The sequence below is a fragment of the Muntiacus reevesi genome, chromosome 3 (assembly GCF_963930625.1).
Source record: "Muntiacus reevesi chromosome 3, mMunRee1.1, whole genome shotgun sequence".
In the NCBI taxonomy this organism is placed as follows: domain Eukaryota; kingdom Metazoa; phylum Chordata; class Mammalia; order Artiodactyla; family Cervidae; genus Muntiacus; species Muntiacus reevesi.
The window spans coordinates 252,523,653-252,545,490 of NC_089251.1; the positions used below are offsets into that span (position 1 = coordinate 252,523,653).

The 21,838-nt window shown below is 37.6% G+C and overlaps 1 protein-coding gene across 7 annotated transcripts in view; it reads right to left on the bottom strand.

The window, feature by feature from the left end:
• Positions 1 to 21,838, bottom strand: part of ZNF385B (zinc finger protein 385B) — a 335,112-nt gene that overhangs the window by 89,692 nt on the left and 223,582 nt on the right. For all 7 annotated transcript variants that reach the window (XM_065931867.1, XM_065931860.1, XM_065931863.1 and 4 more), the window contains one exon: positions 9,784 to 9,926. In XM_065931867.1, coding sequence (XP_065787939.1) covers positions 9,784 to 9,926 — 143 coding nt within the window. The remainder of the gene's footprint in view (positions 1 to 9,783; positions 9,927 to 21,838) is intronic.

A 21,838-nucleotide genomic window follows, 5' to 3' on the forward strand; every position in this document is an offset into this window, starting at 1 on the left:
TCCATAAATATAATAACTCAAATTTTCATGATGTCATGATATAGACAAAGAGGGTATTAATCACCCCTAGTTTTAGATTGAGGAAAAGTAGAACCAAGTTACTTTTTCAAGATCAAAGAAAACAAGTCCATTGTGGTGTTCTGACTCTTGTCAAGTGCTCCTTCCCTATGTAATGAAATAGACTGCCCTTCCTTTCTCTCCCCTCCATTCTGGTTCCTGCTCCCCAGGGTGGCATGAGGCAGAGTCCAAGGCCAGGTAGGACTTAGAAGACTCACTTTGGAACATGTCAGGCAGCCTTATTTCTCAGATCACACGGGATGTTCCAAGTGGTTTTGGGGAGGAAATGGGATAGAAATGCTGACTGACTGACTGACTAAATGAATGAATGCCACTGTTTCCTTTAGAAAGCAAGTACTTCAAAGTTGAAACTTAAGTACGTATCATGTGATAATGGCTATTAGTAATCATTTTAGCTTCTAGTAGCTTCAGCTCATTTTGGAAATGGAAATTTTGTGGATTTGATTATCATGACAATTACCCCTTTTAAAAAGCCTGTTGATGAAGGTGAAAGAGGAGAGTGAAAAAGTTGGCTTAAAGCTCAACATTCAGAAAACTAAGATCATTATTGCATCTGGTCCCATCACTTAATGGCAAATAGATGGGGAAACAGTGGAAACAGTGGCTCACTTTATTTTTCTGGGTTACAAAATCACTGCAGATGGTGATTGCAGCCATGAAATTAAAACACACTTATTCCCTGGAAGGAAAGCTATGACCAACCTAGACAGCATATTAAAAAGCAGAAATATTACTTTGTCAACAAGGTCCATTTAGCCAAGGCTATGGTTTTTCCAGTAGTCATGTATGGATGTGACAGTTGGACTATAAAGAAAGCGGAGAGCAGAAGAATTGATGCTTTTGAACTGTGGTGCTGGAGAAGACTCTTGAGAGTCCCTTGGACTACAAGGAGATCCAACCAGTCCATCCTAAAGGAGATCAGTCCTGGGTGTTCATTGGAAGGACTGATGCTGAAGCTGAAACTCCAATGCTTTGGCCATCTGATGTGAAGAGCTGACTCATTTGAAAAGACCCTGATGCTGGGAAAGATTGAGGGCACGAGGAGAAGGGGATGACAGAGGATGAGATGGTTGGATGGCATCACCGACTCAATGGACATGGGTTTGGGTGGACTCCAGGAGTTGGTGATGGACAGGGAGGCCTGGCATGCTGCAGTTCATGGGGTCGCAAAGAGTCGGACATGACTGAGTGACTGAACTGAACTGAACTAACCCTTTTACATATTATGGAAATTTGATGTCTACATAAGGAAAACAAAGAAATTAGACCCAGATACAAGTTTTGAATCGTTGGAGACTTTCTGTATACATCTAATTATTTGTAAATCACAAGCCTGTGAAAGAGAACACATATATTTCCTACTCTGCCTCTCAGATCTTCACTTGGCTCTAGAAACTGTCCCTAATAAGAGAAAACAAGTATGAGACTGACAAGACAAATTCATCGTCTGAGTAGAATATACTGCAAGGCCTGATGTTAGGAGCCACGAGGATTTATTGGATACTTTAAATAGTATGCCCCACATGAACAACCTGTGAGAAATACACACATTTAAATTCAGGATACTGTAGGGTGGAGAACCAGCTCTTGCCTGTCTGATAGTTTTTACTGCCCCCTTTTCATTGGCAGAGCTGTCTATGGGAAGAAATGAGAAAACTAGATTAGATTCTACAACCTTCTGCTCTGCAAAAAGGGTACCACAAAGACACATGTAGCCTATTTTAAACATAGATGTGTTAAAAAAAAATTTCATTGTAGTATGTCTTTAAAATACACTAAAGCCCTCTGATACTAGAATTCCATGAAAATAAGGTACTATTTACATAATTTATGTTCTTTCATGTTATCTCAAGCATCAGAACATAAAAAGGAAGGTAATAAAACTTAAATTGACAGCTAAACCTGTGAAAAAATGTATTTTTCCAAGATCCCTACTGAGTTCCACAAAGATGTTGAAACTTCACAGATTGCTAAAGAGCACTCCAATTCATCTTTAGCACCCTCAAAAGCCACTATAAAAATAAAGGGATTAGAATATTCCAAAACATGTTTTTCCCTTCCCCAAAGAGATTTGAGATCTAATTCTGAATATAAGAATCTAGAGAGAAGAATAAAAAAAGGTCTGTGCTATTGATGGGTTCCCAAGCTTTTGATAAAGGTTTCTCAAAGAACACCACCATCAATTATTGTTTATAGAGCAGCTGATTTAGAAATACTGTTTCTGGGCTGGAAGCAATGTTTTGTACAATAATATTCTGCCACATTTTATATTTATTAAACTCTCCTACTTTACCACAGGCAGAAAAAGGCTTGGTCACTGAAAGAACCTAGGAACAAGGTTGTTGTTGGTTTCTTCTTTCAATTAGCTGGAGATTTGTTAAGAATAAGAAACATTTTTAAAAAAGAGGGCCTGACACAGACACTTCTGTCAAGTTGACTCTACTCTAAAAAATGCTGACCTGGGACAGCGCCAAGACTGAAGATCTGTCTTGCCAGAAAATCTGATGTGCCCTCCAAGTACACATAATCCTTGAAACTCTAGCACTGAAGATGAGGCTCCAGAGCCATGTGAGGTTGAGGCTAGGATAATGAAAGGGACACGAAAGAGGACACAGCATGGTGGAACTATGGGTTCCTCTTTTCACATGCTCCTGAAACCTTGTGATTCCTGACACTGTAAAGGTCCATCAAGGTCTTAACCTGATGTTTCTTGGCAGCTTTTATCAACTGACTTCACTATTCATTATAAGCAGAATGCTCTGTTACCTGATGACAAATTAAACAAGAGGAAGAAGTAATATCTACCAGATAGTGAAAGCAGTTTCTGTCTTATTCACTATTACTCCTCCTTAGCACAAAGACTGGCACATGTAGACACTCCACAAGTGGTTGTGAATTCATGTTTTTTCCTGGATGCCTTGAACAAATAATTTCATTAAGGACACAGCACATATATGGCCACATATTATGTAAGCATACATGCATATATACATACCCTATCAATAATACCTATATATTCTAAAAGGATTTCAAGAGTGAAAAAAGAAATGGGATATATGAACACAATCTAAGGACTTCATTAAATTGATATAGATATCAAAGGCAGGTAAAAATGGAAAGTTCTAGCTTACTTCAGGTTTCCTTATAGTAACATCTCATGAGAAGCATGGCATGAATTCACAGCAAAGTGAATATGAGTTTGATTCCTTATTTCTTTATTTTGGACCTCCTTGATAAATATATGATTATTTCTACTAAAAGAAAGAAAACATTTAAATAGTCATTGAAATCACAAACTATGAATGATCCAGAATCTCAGAATTTAGAACGATAAAATAAATGGTAAACATATTTTTCATTCTACAACTTGTTATGAATGATTCAAAGAATCATATAACAATTTGGGACTTTATACAATAGAAATAATCTTTATTCTTCTCATGTTTGTTCATGAGTCAGGAAAAAAATAATTTCAAGGTAGGTAATAAAAATCCATTTTTTTTTTTCACAAAAATAAGATTATTGAGCCTCTTGCAATAAAGTATCAGTGACCTTCATTGTGCGTATCCTTTCCTGGAGGAGATGCAAAAACATGGCAGGACTCACAAAGATGTTTGAAATAAACAGGCATGGAAAATACTGCCCATCAGCAGAGAAACTGACAGATGACTGTGGTCTTATGGGGGCTCTTGATTATAGCTATAGCTCTGGAGCGTCACACAAAAATATCTGTGCATGTATCTAATACGTGACTGTCAAAAAGAAACTTGAAAAAGTTGGACATGATTTAGCAAATGAATAGCAACAAAAACAAAAACAGTATACAGGCCGCATATGTGTCTTAGTCTGCTTGAGCTGCCATAACAAAATACCATGAACTGGGTGGCTGAAACAACAGAAATAAATTCTCACAATTTTGGAGGCTAAAAGTACAAGATCAAGGGCACCAGCACAGTCAGGTTATGCTAAGAGCTGTCTTTCTGCTTGCAGATGGCTTCCTTTGCACTATGTTCTCACACGGTAGATAAAGGAATAGCTTTCTGGTGTCTCTACTTAAAAAGGGCACTAATCACCTTATGAGTGCACCACCCTCATGACCTCATGTAACTAATTATCTCTGAAAGGCCCAATTTCTAAGTATTATCAGGTGTTAGAGCTTCAATACGTGAATTTGGGGAGGACATTTTCAGTCCATAATAGCATGTGTGTAGGTATGCCTACAAAATGGACCTATTTTATCATATTAAGTTGACATGATCCATTATGGTAAATATGCAACTTATTTAAAATTTGAAGACATCTCTTATTAAGGATCAGTTCAGTTCAGTTCAGTTGCTCAGTCATGTCCGACTCTTTGCAACCCCATGAATTGCAGCACGCCAGGCCTCCCTGTCCATCACCAACTCCCGGAGTTCACTCAAACCCATGTCCATCGAGTTGGTGAAGCCATTCAGCCATCTCATCCTCTGTCGGCCCTTTCTCCTCCTGCCCCCAGCCCCTCCCAGCATCAGGGTCTTTTCCAATGAGTCAACTCTTCGCATGAGGTGGCTGCTGCTGCTGCTGCTGCTGCTAAGTCACTTCAGTCATGGGCGACTCTGTGCGACCCCATAGACGGCAGCCCACCAGGCGCCCCCATCGCTGGGATTCTCCAGGCAAGAACACTGGAGTGGGGTGCCATTTCCTTCTCCAATGCATGAAAGTAAAAAGTGAAAGGGAAGTCGCTCAGTCATGTCCAACTCTTAGCAACCCCATGGTCTGCAGTCTACCAGTCCATGGGATTCTCCAGGCAACAGCACTGGAGTGGGGTGCCATTGCCTTCTCCGATGAGGTGGCTAACCATGTATTATCCAGGTAGAGAACACCAAGTATTAAATACCAAGTATTATCCAGATAAGAGGAAGATAAAAATGGAATCCACAATAAATGATTGGGAGATTCTGATTCTAATAGGAAGAAATAATTATATACATTTGACAGCTAAAAAAAATCATGCACAGAAATTAAAAGATGATCATGAAGTACTTGGCAAATTGAAGTAAAGTGAATAACAAAATAAAATAGTTCTATTGGGATGCAAAAATTCATTCTTTCTGGCCTTTCTTGAACACTATAAATTTCAGTAACTATTTTCACTTTATCTATTTTGGGGGGTTATAATATTCTCTTGCCTTTTCTTATTAATTCTATTTCTTATAAGTTTCTTGGGCACCATGGTACTCTTGTTTTAATTTTGTGTTTATCTCCTTCCCTAAACCCAGTACTCTTTAGTTCATATATTATGTTTTCACATGGAATGTTAATTCCCTAACTAATGATTTTAAACTAAATGCTCCTACAACTAGGACCTAGGACAAAGAATGCAGTTGATATTTGTAGAGTTTCCATACCATCCACACAGAGAAAGTCAGAACTACAGCTAGAGAAAAGTTTATATCTAATTACTCCTTTTAAACTAAAAAAGGATGACAATTCTCAGGAAAATAAAAGTAAACACCTGCTCTTATCACCTTGTCCTTAGGGCTCAGAAATGCTGAAATTCCCTTTGCTAGAAGGGGTACCAGGAACATTGAAAACTGAGGAACCTTTCCTCTATCCTTCCTTCAAAGAAGTTCTATCGAACAGCTCTGCCGGACACCAAACGTACAAAGATAAAATACAGCCCTTGTTCTCAAGAGTCCGACAGTCCAGTGAAGACTGGTGGTTAATCAGGGAGAATATGGTGCAATTGGGAGTTACTTTGGGAATACAGAGGATGGGCACTTAAGTCAGACTGGAAGCATCACAGAAAGTTTCCTGTGAAGGAGGCGCTATCTATGTTGGGCCCTGAATGACAAATAAACCAAGGTTGGGTAGCATGGTGGAAGTGAGCCTCAGTGACTTGCCTGGCAGGAAAATCTGTCAAGCTTTAGATAAAAAGGTCAAAATCTTTAAAAATTTCCATTTTGGTTTGCTCAGTCTTTCACCTGTAAGAGGCTCAAACAGTCCCTCTGTGAAGTACAACTACTGAAGAGCAGAGTTAATATCCTCATTCCCCAGACATGCACCCTAGACATACAGTCCACCACAAAATATCGGTGAGCCAAACCCCGTTTTCCCTAGCATGTCTCCTCAGAACTCTCCTTCAGAAGTGTTCTTGAATTTTTTGCTTATTCTCACCTGTAAACACTGAGACAGATTTTGTCAGTTGTAAGGGAAGATGGCCAATAACTGAATACTATGAAGCATGTATCTTCATTGCATACAATTTAGTATAGAATAGCCACCTATTCTGCTTTCAGATATGACAGAATCCCATTTCATTCTTACTGTGTTTACTGCGTAACAGTATCATACTCCACTATAAAAACAGGAGGAAATCATTACTTCACATATGTATTTTAAATCCACTTAGAGAAAATAGCAAAACTTGGAACTTCTGAAGCTTTCAGCTATGGTCTCAGAGTACAGTGTTCATTCTTCTGATAATAATTATGAGTTAAAATATATTTCTTATATTTACTAATATTATTCATGATTTAAAAATGAAGTGATTAGGGTAGCATTCATGTTGGTTCTCAAAGAGCACACAGACTACTGAGTAGAATATACTTTTAAAATTTGCTAATAAGAGATTATAACTTTTGAAAATACATTCTGCTTCATAGATATTGTTTGCAGAGGTCTATATTACACATTCAAAAAGTCCTTTCCTCTTTCTGCTTAATGATTCTGCTGAAAATTGTCTACCAAGCTGCCAAAAAGAGCACAGATTTCTTTTTTTTTTTTTAGAGCACAGATTTCTGATTGAGCTTTGTTCACACTGAATGAAGTGAGCGGTGACATGGACCAAAAGAGCCAAGGACACAGAAGAGCCAGAACATCAGTTTTGAAGTCAGAAGATTCTAATTCAAGACTGTTCTTCCTTCACTAATGCCTTTGCCTCATGTAGACAATATGAATAATAATCATGGTCGATTAAAATGTTCTAATGTCTGAGTCCTTTGAAGAATGTAAAATATCGCACAATACAATAATCCATATTTATTAGTAGTGATGTAAAACTATTTTCCTAGGAAAATGTGGACAGTGACTTCTATGAAATTGCCCTGGGAAGTCTGTTGGGTAAGTTAGACACTGGAATGGAAAAGATGATAGGAAAAGGATTAGAGTAATTGAAACTTCAAATCAGTGAAAAATCATAGGTAACCCAATGATCCCATTAATTCAGTTTTTTGCAAGACGATAGAGGGTCTCACTTGCAATGATTTAATTTTTAATATATTACCAGAAGAACTCTCTATCCAATAAATGCCTTGGATATAATATAGAGAGAATAAAATGATTATGTCAGGCAGTTCTTTGTTATATTCTTCACTTTCATGAAAAAATATTTTCATTTGAAAGTTACAAGTTTATTTGCCTCTAAGAAGAAAAAACAATGAAATTCTACTAGTAGAATTATTTCTTGGATTTTCTCAAATATTAATATGCTGCTGCTAAATCACTTCAGTCGTGTCCAACTCTGTGCGACCACATGGACTGCAGCCTACCAAGCTCCTTTGTCCATGGGATTTTCCAGGCAAGAGTACTGGAGTGGGGTGCCATTGCCTTCTCCCAAATATTAATATATCATATGGTTAAGAGCTATGGTGACTCAGACGGGAAAGAATCTGCCTGCAATGCAGGAGACCTGAATTCGATCCCTGGGTCGGGAAGATTCTCCTGGAGGAGGGCATGGCAATCCACTCAGTATTCTTGCCTGGAGAATCCCATGGACAGAGGAGCCTAGTGGGATCTATGGGGCTGCAAAGAGCTGGGCACAACTGAGTGACAAACATCAGTGCATCTGTAAGCTCTACACAACATTAACAAGTCATTATAAGGCTTTTTTTTTTTAACTTATAAAATATTCTTTCCACTGTTGCTTTACAGCCATTAAAAACAGAGGAATATATGTAAGACATTTAGAAGTTCTCTAAAAGTGACTTAGAGAACAGCACTAATCAGATGGTAGGTTCCTGTTGTATACGCACATAACATACTTCTAGAAGGGGCTGGAAGAATGCAGACCAGCCGCTGAAAGCACTTTTCTCTAGTGAAGGGAGTGTGTCTACAGCGGTAGACAATGGTGACTTTGATATTTTGCTTTGAATGTTAATGTTTTATTTGAATTTCTGAAATAAGTACTACTTGTGTTAAAAAAAAAAAAAAATACAGAGAGGTAAACCACCATAGGAGACATTTATGCTTACTCACATTTTCAGTTCTGCTTTCTGACAGTGACTGGACTTCTGCAGTGGTTATAAATGCTGTCTATCAAATGTACATTAATCAAAACACGAGTATCTAATAAACGCTTTCAGAAGTAAAGCTTAATTCAATTATATCTGGAATGCATCATCCATGTTTAGATAGAGGATAGAACAGGCATGCTTCAGTTCATTCTCTAACGTGGTACAAGGTGTTGCTTGGCATGGTCACTCCTGATGGATAAAATGACCAGGGCAGGTGTGATTTATCTTACTGAGTAGCTCCACTTCACTAGAAACAATGTTCACCGTTTTAGGCCTTTAAAAAAATTGTGTGACTTGTGTCTGAAAAACCCCAAGAAGATGATAACATTCAACCATTTACTTGCTAAGTCAAGGCCAGTGCTCTTTAAAAAGCTGGCTGACCAATGACCCTTTAATTACCTTACAAGGCCTAAGTTACGACAGAAGGCCTGTCAGCAGATTTTATTTACAATCCTTGAGGAAAAGTCCTGCTGCTATTTTCACTTCATACAGTAGATAAATCTGCAGAAGGACATATCTGGCAGTGCTTCAGATGTCCACTGCCTGGTGATGTTGATAAGGCAGTTCTTTTTCTTGATTATGGTAGCTTCTATTCTATAATGCTGGATCATTCACGTAGACCATCATGCCTCAACCGGCTGTATTCATTGACTGAACAGACATAATTTATGCAATTATCTGAACTGGTTAACCTTCTACTGTAAGCTTAGAAGCTGGCTATGGACAGATTTTGGGCAGAATTCTATTATTGAAGGGTGTCATGCTCCACGTGGCATACCTATAAAAACTGTCTTTCATTCAGATAAAAAAAAGGTTAGCTGCCCCAAATAAAGAACATTGGCAGTTACAGGTAATTCTCTAATATTTATCATGTTTTAAAATGAATGTCAAGTATCATGTAGACAACTAACATGTAGATCTAAAGTGCATTTTTTCTTTTTACTAATAGCATCAGATTCACATAATCTACAATAGCTTCCAAATAAAATTTCTGTTTGTGTAAGAGTCTTTATCTAAAAAAAAAGTCTTCCAAATAAAAATGTCCCCAGGGAGATGAAACACACACTTTTTTTTTTCTTTCTAGAAGTAGGGAAAAATCAATGTGACTTGAGATCTCTAAATTGTGTTCCTGAGCATGGGAACAGCATCCCAGAAATAACGTAGGTTCTGAAGTCCCTGAAAAGTCTATCAAAATTGCACAAAGCAACAGGTTAAAGTTGCCTGCGTAAATATTTGTAAAACAAATATGCTGGTTTTTGTTTGGACTAATTCTTATGGGGGAAGCATTATCTTGCATAATACAGCTGAGTTGCATAACCAATATATGGTTTAAAATTACACACTTGGGCACAGGTCACATCTACTGCCTATTCACAACTGTAATGAAAGAGACTGAGGAGGAGATAAATAAAACAAAAATGCATGTACTCACTGTGTTAAAATTTGGAAAGAGCCCAACAGCAGAATTACCGTCCACTGGAAACGACATAAACGGTTTGATATCCAGTGAAGGCTGCATCATCAGGGTCGGTGTGCGCACAAGAGCAGGAAGGGTAGTAGTATGGCATGTACTGCCTGCCAAGAACAAAACAAAAATGAATTTAACCTCTTGCTCACATCCATCTCCCTCCCCAACTCAAAGCACACAAACAAGACTGCTGAGCTGCAACCTGCAGGCAAAGAGTTATGCTAAGGCGCTGGACATGACTTAGCAACTAAACCACCACAGAGTTATGCTGGTAGTCAGCAAATGGCACAGAAGGAGAAAATGCAGTTAGAAAGGGTCTTCTTGCTCAACGTCTAAGACAGTGACACAGGAGGCTTCCCTATGGTGAAGGCCAGGGCTGCTCAGACTCTGCTGAGATACACAGTACACAGACCCTGTTGGCATGTGGGGCAGAATATCATCCTCTTATTCAACTGCTGCCTCCAACTGGCCAAAAAATGTAGCAGAGAGGAGGGGAGGAGCCTCTTGAAGTCAGATGCTCTTTATTATTCATAATTATTGACTGGCCAGTGGGAGCAGTTTATGCAAATCAGAGATAGGCATAGGGTTTTTACCCAAGGAAGAAACTTGGGTAAAAGTTGGACTCATAGTTACGGTCTACTTCCAAGAAAGTTATCACTTGGACAATTTGTTCTCTAAAAAAACAATCAGAAGGTTGTCCTTAGTCTAGACACTGGGGAGTTAGAGAATCCAAACAGGGTGATGATGTGGCAGGGTTTTGGAGGGACACAGAGGAGTTGGAACCAAATTTTTTATTTCACCTTTTATTTCTAATGAGCCTTGTATTATTTTAGTAACTATCCCTTTAACAATTCTATTAGTTGTCTTTATATATCTGGTATAAGCTGTCTGTAGGGGATTTAAAACACTCCTCTCCACCCTAACACACATTTCTCTTTAGTCTGTAGTCTCTACCTGCTGCAGATCAGTAACTGCTAGTGCAGGTGGCTCTCTGCGAGACAGGCTCTGGTATGCCCTTTTTAAACAAAATATGACAGGCATATAAAGATCAAATTCACACACTTAGAGTGTACAATTTAATGATTTTCAGATATTCAGAGTCCTGTGCAACCAGGACCATAATCAATATTAGATTTTCATGATCCCTAAAAGAAACTCCAAACTTATTAGCAGTCACACTCACTTTCTCCCAACACCTCCCACTTTTGGTAGCCACTGATCTACTTTCTGTCTCTACAGATTTGTCTTTTCTGGACATTTCACATAAATGAAATCACATAATATGAGGTCTTTTGTGACTGTTTTCTTTTACTTGGCATGCTTTTAAGATGCATTCATGTTGTAGCATGTATCAGAATTTCATTCCTTTTTAATGATTAATAATATTCTATTGCAGATGTACCATTTTTTATTATTTATTCACCAGTTGATGGATATTTGGGCTGTTTCCACTTTGGGGCTATTATGAATAATGCTGATATGAACATTTGTTTATAAATTTTTGTGTGACGATGTTTTTAGTTCACTTATATACACCTAAAAGTGAAACTGGGGATTGTTGGGTCATACGATAGTCAAATGACTTAACCTTTTGAGAACTTTCAGGCTGTCTTCCAAAATGGCTAATACTACCACTAGCAGTGTATGAAGGTTCCAGTTTTCTCTGACATGCTGATAATATGCTGGGCTTAGTTGCTCAGTCGTGTCTGACTCTTTGGAACTCCATGGACTGCAGTCCACCCGGCTCCTCTGTCCATGGAGATTCTCCAGGCAAGAACACTGGGTGGGTTGCCATGCCCTCCTCCAGGGAATCTTCCCAACTCAGGGATTGAACCCACGTCTCCCACACTGCGGGCAGATTCTTTACCATCTGAGCCACCAGGGAAGACCAAGAATACTGGACTAGATAGCCTATCCCTTCTCAAAGGCATCTTCCCAACCCAGGAATTGAACTGGGGTCTCCTGCATTGCAGGTGGATTCTTTATCAGCTGAGCTACCAGGGAGGTCTTATAGGATCACAAATAATTACATGCCTAAAATCCCCTGCTGACTTCAAGGAGAAATGAATAACATGGGAAAATGCTCCGACTATTAAAATTTTCATCAGTCTTTTTTCTTAGTGTCTCGGAATAGCTAAAATTTTTATTTCAGTGATTTTTTTTGGGGGTAATGAATTTCCTTAATAAACTCTGCATCATTTTTCAAATCATTCCAGAACATTATTGGCAAAAGTATTAAAAGACTATCATACCTTATTTACATTGATCCTAAAAACAGGAAAAATGAGAAGGGTGTCTAAAGCATTTATCTCTAATGCAAGTCTTTAGGTCAATCCACGCATTAGAGAATATAGAGTAGGACTCAGCAAAAAGAGAATCAGCTAAAAGTATAGATCAGAGATTTTTTTTTCCCCCTGATGTCAAAGTAAATAATGTATATTTTTTTTCACTTAAAAAAAAAGTTCCTTCTCAGCATGTATATTATCTGTGGTGAAACAGACCACCACCCCAGGTGGGAGGCATGAGTCAAGTGCTCGAGCCTGTTGGGCTGGGAAGATCCAGAGGAATCGGGTGGAGAGGGAGGTGGGATGGGAGACTGGGATGGGGAATTCATGTAACTCTATGGCTGATTCACATCAATGTATGACAAAACCCACTGGAAAAAAAAAAAAAAGTTCCTTCTTTATTTGATATATATTTGACTGGCTGTGATGTCCAAGACCCTACAAAGTAAATACTTTGATCTCAACTGGGCATTCACATAACCACCCTGCATTTAATTACACATCATTCTTCTAATTAGGTAATGTTACATTCCTTGCTAACTTCAGAGCTTGTAGATCCAAGATGATATATTATATCAATATGTCAAATGCTACAGAGGCATTTACTAAAATATTTATCTTAAAAGCTTTGCTTCAAAATCTTAGCTAAGCTGAAAGACAGATATTTCTTATATTAGATCAATGACCTTTTACAATTTATAGCTATTATAGTTGTCAAAAGTCTAAAGTATAAAAGTATACAGTATACTTACAGCTGCCTGTTAAAAAAGAAAAGACCTAAAATGGAGTCATTTGTGCTAGTACCTAACCCAACTGCAGTTACAACCTAGGAATGTAAACCTACCCAAGAATGTAATACTAACCAGTTAAGGTGGAATCTTTTGGTGAGCACCGGTGAGGCAACTGGTCATGTGGGCCCTCTCCATCAACCAAAGGAAGATGAGGTAATCTTTCACACAGACCCCTTCTGTCCCCCATAGATAGGTTATTTAGGTTTGAAATATTCCCTTTTGTTTATGATCTTCCTGCCATGCCTTTAAAAGTCATCAACTACAAACTGTCCTTTGCCATTGGCACTGGCCAGCCTCCTCTACAAGGATTAAATCAGGCGCTGCAGCTGCTGACTTGCAGCACCCCTCTGAAAGGAGCTCAGATGAACCCTGTGTGCTGAGAAAATCTGCCAGAACAGGTCTTCAGACAGATATTTTCAGGACCTGATATTTTATAAGGCCAATTCTTACATCTCCTCATATCTAGAAAAGCACTAAAATCCTTCATGGTGACGTTGAATCTTCATGACTAGCAGAAACCTTCTGCAAAAAATATTTATTTGACTGCATGTACTCCCCCTTCACCAAAAGGACATACACACTGACTTTCCCCCATACCTCTTTGAAGTAGCTTCTCAGAGCTATCTGAATTGCTGTCTCCCGGGCTATAGTCTTCATTTTGCCCCAAATAAAACTTAACTCACAACTCTCACATTGTGCATTTTTTTTAGGTCGGCAAAATCTTCCCTTTCTGTAGCTTGTTCACTGCGGGGATGCTGTCTGATGCATGAATCGTTCAATAAAGCCAATTAGATCTTCAACATTTACTCAGTCGACTTCTGTCTTTTAACATGCCCAATGAACAAATGTATAATTATTTTGCCACTGTGGGTCTCACAAAGGGAAGCAAAATTCTTTCTCTAAGCCCACAATGGTGGCTCTGATAACACGGTAATACATGGCCCCTGAGAGCCTGCAAGAGTCACTTTGTACTAACAAACTCAAATCAAATAGACTGCAGCATGGAACTTGACAAACAGATTGCTCCATCAACAAAGGTCAGAATGCACAATGATCCCCCTTATCCAATCAAATCTCTGTGCTAATAAAGACAGGGCTTGAGAACTACTTAGCTGCCACCATTCATTAGCATAAAAAACTTAGCAGTTGTTTACCATTTCATTAGCATTTTAAAGACAGACAATTTGCCATGTTAAACACAGATTGTTTTAAAGTACTGGTAGATCTTCTGAATAAATATTAACTATGCTTTCATCAATTCCCGCACCTCAGCCTTGCTGTTTTCACTTTTAAAACCTGCTCTTTAATATCACTTTACCAAAATTGATTGCTTCAAAGGATGTTTCTGCAAATGGAAAATGAGTCGAATAAATTGCACATTTTGCACAAGTTAGTTTGAGCTTTGACCCCCTCTGTCATCTTATTCCAGATTTTGCTGCTGCTGCTGTTGCTGGAGAACATTTCTCCTCACCTCAGGATGCCCAAAAGTCAGTGGGAGATACAAGCAGCAGTTGGGCCAAAATGCATTGCACCCTGCAAGAAAATGCTTAATTTTCTAAAACTCAAGGACTCACTGAGGAACAAAAAGATTGAAAATATAATGAGCAGGTATTTCAACACAAAGGGTGGTATAATGTTCCCATTATGATGCTATGCTCATGGGACAGAGCCAATACTGTCTTTTATACCAATGATTTTGCAATATTATGTAAAATACTTCCTATGTGTATTTCTGTCTCAAAGCTTAGGATATAATCTTATATACATCATAATAAATCAAGTCATAATAGGGATCCACCTTATTTGAAAATAAGGCTTTTTATATCACTATAAATATACATGTATTTATTTATATCAAATTCCTTTGAACACCCCAAAGATCTAACAGTCACCACTCTTACTGTGGAAATTCCACACGTCCATATATTCTCCCATAAGAATGCAATTAGCTCTCTCTCATAAATTTCATTTTGATGGTAAAAGCCAAGTTGTATTCATTGTACTGTGAAATCAATAATATGTGAAAATCAACTCACTACTGCCTCTGTAACATAATAGGTGCCTTATTATGTCAATGGATTATGTTATAATCCGGCACAATAAAACCTCAGTTGAGGACCAGGTAATACTGGAAATGATGCTGTAGCCTTTGACCTTTAGAAATAGACCTCTGAAGGTCTATTCAGGTTTTAGCTAGAGGTTCTTCTTTATATAACAAAATACAAACAAACAAAGCACCTCATTTTTAGAGGGTATGCCAAAGTCAAAGAGAATCTGCATGGAGAAGCATTTACAGAATGAAATCAAATCTACATCTGTAACCTGTAGCAGGAGTTCCTTCTGACGCCATATTATCAATATGTATGCTTGCTTTAGTGAGTACTGAAATAAAAGAGTTCATGTACTATAAAAATCTACTAGGTAGAGACAATGTTGATTATAGAATTCACAAAGATTTCCTCAAAGAAATTAAAATGAGCAGCATTTCATATTTTCCACTAAACTCAGATTTTTCTTTTTATTTCCTTTCTAGCTTTGTCGCCCCTTATGTTGAGTAATTTTCCCTTTTGCCAGGACAATCACCAATCAATAGCTCCTCCTCTCCTTCCCTCATCATTTCCATTCTTTTATCAGTCTGCCATGTGAGAAAAACAAGAAACAAAGTGTGGAGGAGGGAACAATGTGAATAGTGTAAGTGACTGATAAAGGATTATGCTTCTGAAAGGGCCACACAGTGTAGTAACAGAGATCACGTTTTTACAGTGTATATACTAGGCATTATCCTTAGCAGATTACATATGTGTGTATACATGTCTACACACATATAAGTATATACCATATCCAGATATACTCATTTACATATAAAATTATGTACTTACATCATTTGATCACATATCACTTATATATTATTATTAAATATATACTTAATGTATATTACATGACTATACACACAACTATGTACACAAAGGTACTTACAATAATTCAGTGAACAAACTACTATTACTAAGCCTATTTTATAGATGAGAAACTGAGGCACAAAGAGGTTAAGACCAATTTCACATAGTCTGTACAAAAAGGAGCCAGGATTCAAACCCAGGAAATTTGACTGCTCAATTCTGCTTATACTACTATGCTATGGTAACAGAATTGAATATCTGAAGATATCTTGGTTGTATAGACACATTCTCTAGTTGTAGACAGAAACATCTTATCAGCAAACTAAGAGATTTAAAATCTTGGATTTTCTTTGCATCGAGGAATTAGTTAAAACTTTTATTTGAGCTCAATGTAGTATTAATACTGAAATAACTAAAATATATAAGATTTTTTAATGCTCTATCAGTTCAGTTCAGTCGCTCAATCGTATCCAGTTCTTTGCAACCCCATGGATTGCAGCATGCTAGGCTTCCATGTCCATCACACATGTATCTAAAAATAGCCTTCCCCAAATAACAGCATTATTTAATTCAGTAAATAATTATAGAAGATCAACTGTACAGGCATAGCGCTGATAGGGAGTATAAATTGAGTCAGAATTTATTTTACTTGCTAAGAGATAATAAAAAAAATAATAACTACCATTTAATGAGATTCTACTCTATGCTGGGTACTAAGCTAGTGAATTGTGGCCCTTATTTTATGAAATTATAACAAAACTCTATGAGGTTGGCATTATTATCTCCATTATACAGTTGAGAAGGTAAGGCTTACAGCGATTAAGGTCATTTGATATGTGGTAGGGCCAGCATCCAAACTCTTGTTTGTTTAATCCTAAAGTCCATGCCATTATTCCAAAAAGTAGGCTATTTATAAAGTTATGTGGAAAAAATTCTTGTCATCAAATATATAGAGAAGATGCTGGTTTCAACAGTCTGAAATGGGTCTTTGCTGGAAAACATCTTGGAGTTTTTAATACACTAATAGGTATGAATGTCTAGGGAGATATAACTTCTCCCCTCAATTTGAGAATCAATGAATCTTATTTTCACAAGTGCCTGGGATAACCATGATACTATGGCAAATCCTTTAGGCAATGCTGTTTTGTACACATTGAAAGCACCTGCTCAGGAGAACACTGATGACTTTCAGGTCTACCATTTTCTTGCTGCATGACCGTAGACAAGTGATTTTACTTCTGTATACCTCTATACCTGCATTGTAGGACTGGTAGGAGAACTAACAGAGATTCTTCCATGCAAGGTACTTAACCCTGCGCCTAACACCTATCAAGTGTTCATTAAGCTTCAGTTACTGTAGTTAGGAACCATTCCTATACCTCTGACACTATGCCATATCTCTGGAGAGTATAAATAGTAAAATCCATCAATACTTATAAAAGGCAAGATATGTCAGTGGTCATACATTATTAACAAAATTTTAAGGAGGCTCCAGTGAGAAAGAAATTAGATCTGGTGAGGAGCTGGGTTCATAAATATTTCCATAGATGAACTATCTCTTAAGATAAACCTAAGGAATGGTTAATATTTTGAGAGGTGGGTATGGAAGAATGGTGAAAGGGACTGCATAAACAAAAAGCATAGAAATATGTGTTAAAACTTAAAACTTGCTTAGGCACTCAGGAATTCTTACTGTTTCTGGATCAGAAGGTCAACAGTAAAGAGGAAAGCAGAACCTGTTTGTGACCTTGGAGTAAGCAAAAGTCCTTAAGCAGTAAACAAAAAAGTGATAATTATAAAAGAGAAAAGTGATAAATACACTTTATTAAGAATAAGAATGTAAGGATAAGACACAATCAAGGGAATGGAAAGACCATTCAAAGAGTGTGAGATAATATTGACAGTATACACATTCTGACAAAGGACTTGAATCTAGAACAAAGAACTCCTACAGATCAGTAAGGAAAAGAACACAGTAGGAAACCTGGGCGTAAGACTTGAACGGACACTTCACAAAAGCAGACACTAAAACGGCCTATAAACATATGAAAAGCACCTGACTCTATTAGTCATTAGGGAGATTCACTAAACTATGAGATATTGCTTCATACCTCATTGTAACCATTGTTACAATGTATGTTGTAACCATTGTTTCAGTGGTTACAAGGAAGAAAGAGTATCAAGCTTTGAGGAGAATATGGTACGCATGAGTTTGAGTAAACTCCGGGAGTTGGTGATGGACAGGGAGGCCTGGCGTGCTGCAATTCATGGGTCGCAAAGAGTCGGATATGACTGAGCGACTGAACTGAACTGAACTGAGAACTCTTATCTGATATGTAAATTGTTATAATTATCTTGAAAAACAATTTAGCAATGTCTACTAAAACTGAATACACAGACTTATGCTATGACTCAGCAATTCTACGTGTAAGTATATACCTAATAGAAATGATCTGTACAAGAATATTCATAGCACTACTGTATATAATACTCCCAAACTGAAAATTCACCAATTAACCCATCAACAATAAAAAGAATGATTCTGGTATCTTCACATAACCTAACATTCACATAATGGAATATAGCAATAAGAAAAAAATAAGAAAAAATGGTATATGGTGATATGAAACAACAAATAAATCTTGTAAATGTCACGCTGAGAAAAAGAACTAAAAGAAGCATATCAACATGCTGCATGATAGCATTTACTTAGAGGACACAGCCAGGCAACAGTAGTCTATGCTGTTTGTTAGAGTTCTGGCTATTCTTGTAGGAAGAGGAGGACGAGGTTTGGATGCGCTGACTGGAAAGGAGCAAGAAAGGGACTTTTGGGATGCTGGAGATGCTTAGTTTGTAGTTCTGTTTCCCACGTGCGCATGTCTGTCTACATTCATTCAACTGTACATTTACAGTATGTGCAGTTTTCTATATGTTACATTTCAGTAGAAATTTTTAAAAAGCAATGTGTTCGATATTATTAGTTTTAGTAAACTACTTTGATACATACAGGAAAAATTCCTCAATAAGAACATCTTCAAATACTGTCAAGTCTGTATATTTTCAGGATAAATATGTTTTTTAAAGTTATTTTTTCTACCACCAGCTTGATTTTGCTCAGAATGATTTGTGAGAAAATAAAAGTTCCCTTTAATATTGATGCTTCCCTGATGAATTTCATAAGTGGATAGAGGAGACTGACATAGAATCCAGTGATGCCAAAGAGAAAAACTGTGTATCTTAGAACTCTGAATCTTTTAAATCCTGACAATTGGCAGTTTTATGCCTGAATCTCCCTTGGGGCAGCTCAGGGTTCCCTCCAAAGTGCTTCAATAGTAGCAGCATCCTGGCAGAATGGTGAGTTTAAAAATAAATCCTTCTGAGTACCACCTTGAAGTTTATAAGCAATAATGAAGTGCTGCATTACAAAACAGTAGTAAAGCCACATCATGATAGATTTTAAGCCACAATATCCTTTGGGTTTAGTAGTGATATGCCAGCTTCTACACAAAATGATGAATCTTGCACTAAAATGCAATGGATGACTTTTTGGATGTGTAGCAAAACAATACATACAGCTCAGGGTTGGTTTATTTATATCTGAGTATTTTGTCCATGCACTGAATGTCTTAAACACTGAAAAAAAAAAATCAGTAAGATTTATGTACTACAGAGTACAAAATATAATTTGATTAAACGTGTGACATACTTCATTAGCTGCAATCCTTTTTTAAAGCAGCATCAAAAAATCTGAGAATTACAGAATTTAAGTAAAGAAGACAACTAATTCACAAAAAAAAATCTTAAAAACCAATCGTCTTCTTTAAGCTAACTTAAATAATTTTTGCCCCAGTTATAGTGTTCTTCCATTGTAACCCACTATTATTAGCATGACCACACACAAAAGGAAACTCCAAGAAAGGAAAACAAAGTTCTGACAGGTGCTTTGTCAAGTTTTTTGAAATAGTTTTTAATACACCTGACTTATCAAAAGGGAATGTCATATGCTTCATTCCTAAATTACTAAGTCTTTAGAGAAGCCAAAATTATCTCCAGACAGGGCTTTACTAAAATTGTCTGAGGTCGAGACTGGATTGGGAGGTCAGTAGCCTGACGAAATTTTCTGGCAAAAAAAGACGTAGGGAGATGGTCCTGAGCTCCATTTGCTCGGCGACTCCTGTCTATGGCGTCAAGATGCTTTCATGAGGTCTGACGCTTTTTTTGGTTACAGGATACCAAGGAACTCCTTGCTCTCCCTTTATGGCATGCTAGGGACCTACTGGCAATATGACTTATTTTAGAAACTTACCTAAAAATACAAACTTTCCTAGGAAAGACAACTTATGTTTCTCAAACTGTTGAATATTTCTAGAAGAACTATATTTCATAAATTCTTAGCAGGACATAACTTAGGAGTTTATCCTTCATCTCACATGAGGAAAATGGGATTAGGAGAAATTAATCCAGCATGGTAACTGCCTAATGGTAGAATTTAGAGCTCACTGCCCAGAGACACTGTTTTGAATATTTATCTGTACAAAGATGTACAAGAATCATATACTGAAGTCTTTACATTGTAAACAAATGAAAATAGATTAGTATTCAGGCTGTTTTGTTTTTGTATATAGACTGAAATGTAGAAGTGTTCATTTTTAAATGAGATTTTAATTTTAATGGCTTTATTAGTATGAATAATAGAAGAAATTAAACGAAAGAGAAAAGCCAGTGTGGCCAAGAGCCAACATTTCTTCCCCTTTTAAAGAGCAGCAGCAGATTGGTTACAACACCTAATTTTAAATAATTATTTTAATATTCCCAATGGGGGGGAAAGAAGCGAACAACAAAACCTATTCAAACTATGCTTTAAATCATACTGCTTGGATCAATATAACTAATTAAAAGAGCTTCATATAGGAGGTACACACATTTCTGGTGCTGGTTTTTATACTGAATTTCTAGCAGAATTACAACAAAAATTCTACCTGAAAAGACACATTTTTCCAAATAGTGGCAACTAACCTTCCATTGGAACAGATCAAAGCAGCAGGGCTTGGGGCCTCTGGCTCTATCTCTAGGCCTCTCCTCTGCAGCTCACAGGAAGGGCCCGCCTGAAGGGACTGCAAACCGCAACTCAGGAGGCCAACACAGCTGAGCTGCTGCTACAAATTCTATAGCTCCAGGACACAAAATGCTTTGCCCTCCAGTTTCAGAGAATTTCAGTTCTTGCATTCACTGTTTAGGCTATCGACATGTAAGAACCAAAGAGGGGAAAAGAATAATGGTTTACTTAATTGCCCTTTTTAAAACATATTTTTCTCCCAGAAGCTTGCTCGATTTAAAGAAACAGAGTTAATATTTGCTCTGCCGGTGCTCTCTACTCCCACCTTGGTAGAAAAAAAAAAAAAGGTTTCCTTAGCTTAACTATTAACCAAACATTTCAAAGCTATTCAAAACCCGGTGCTCATATTAAAAAAAAAAAGTTAACAGGCTCCTAAAAAACACAATTTGGGAAGAAAGAGAACAGTAAAAACTGCACTAAAATCTTGTTCCCTTTTTGCATGCATATGTCATGGCTGCCATAATCATAATGCACTGAAGAGAATTCAGAAGAAAATTCTAGCAGAGTATTATAATCACGGTGACCATCACGGACAGTCGGAAGCCATTTTTATCCAGCTGCAGAGGAGGTGGCTCCCACCGGGCACTGTAAGTACTCCACCTGTGTAAGCAGTTATGAAAGTCGCCATGCTGTTCCTCTGGAAACCGGTATGGGGTGACTAAACCCGGCCGTGCAAGGGACAGGATGGGCAGAAACTGGGTAATGGGGCAACAGTGAGGTTAGAACAGGGAAAAGGATGAGGGAGATTTGGACAGGGAAGAAAGTGTGGGAAGTCTGGCTGGATTTTGCCAAGTGGCCTAGAATTGGCACCAATGCCTTATTTGGAATTTCCCAACATCTCACTCCTAAAATGATTCACTTTGTCATCTTCAATTATTTGGCAGAAATCTATAAAGAATGAAGGCGAGCAGGGCAAAAACTGCGTGAGCA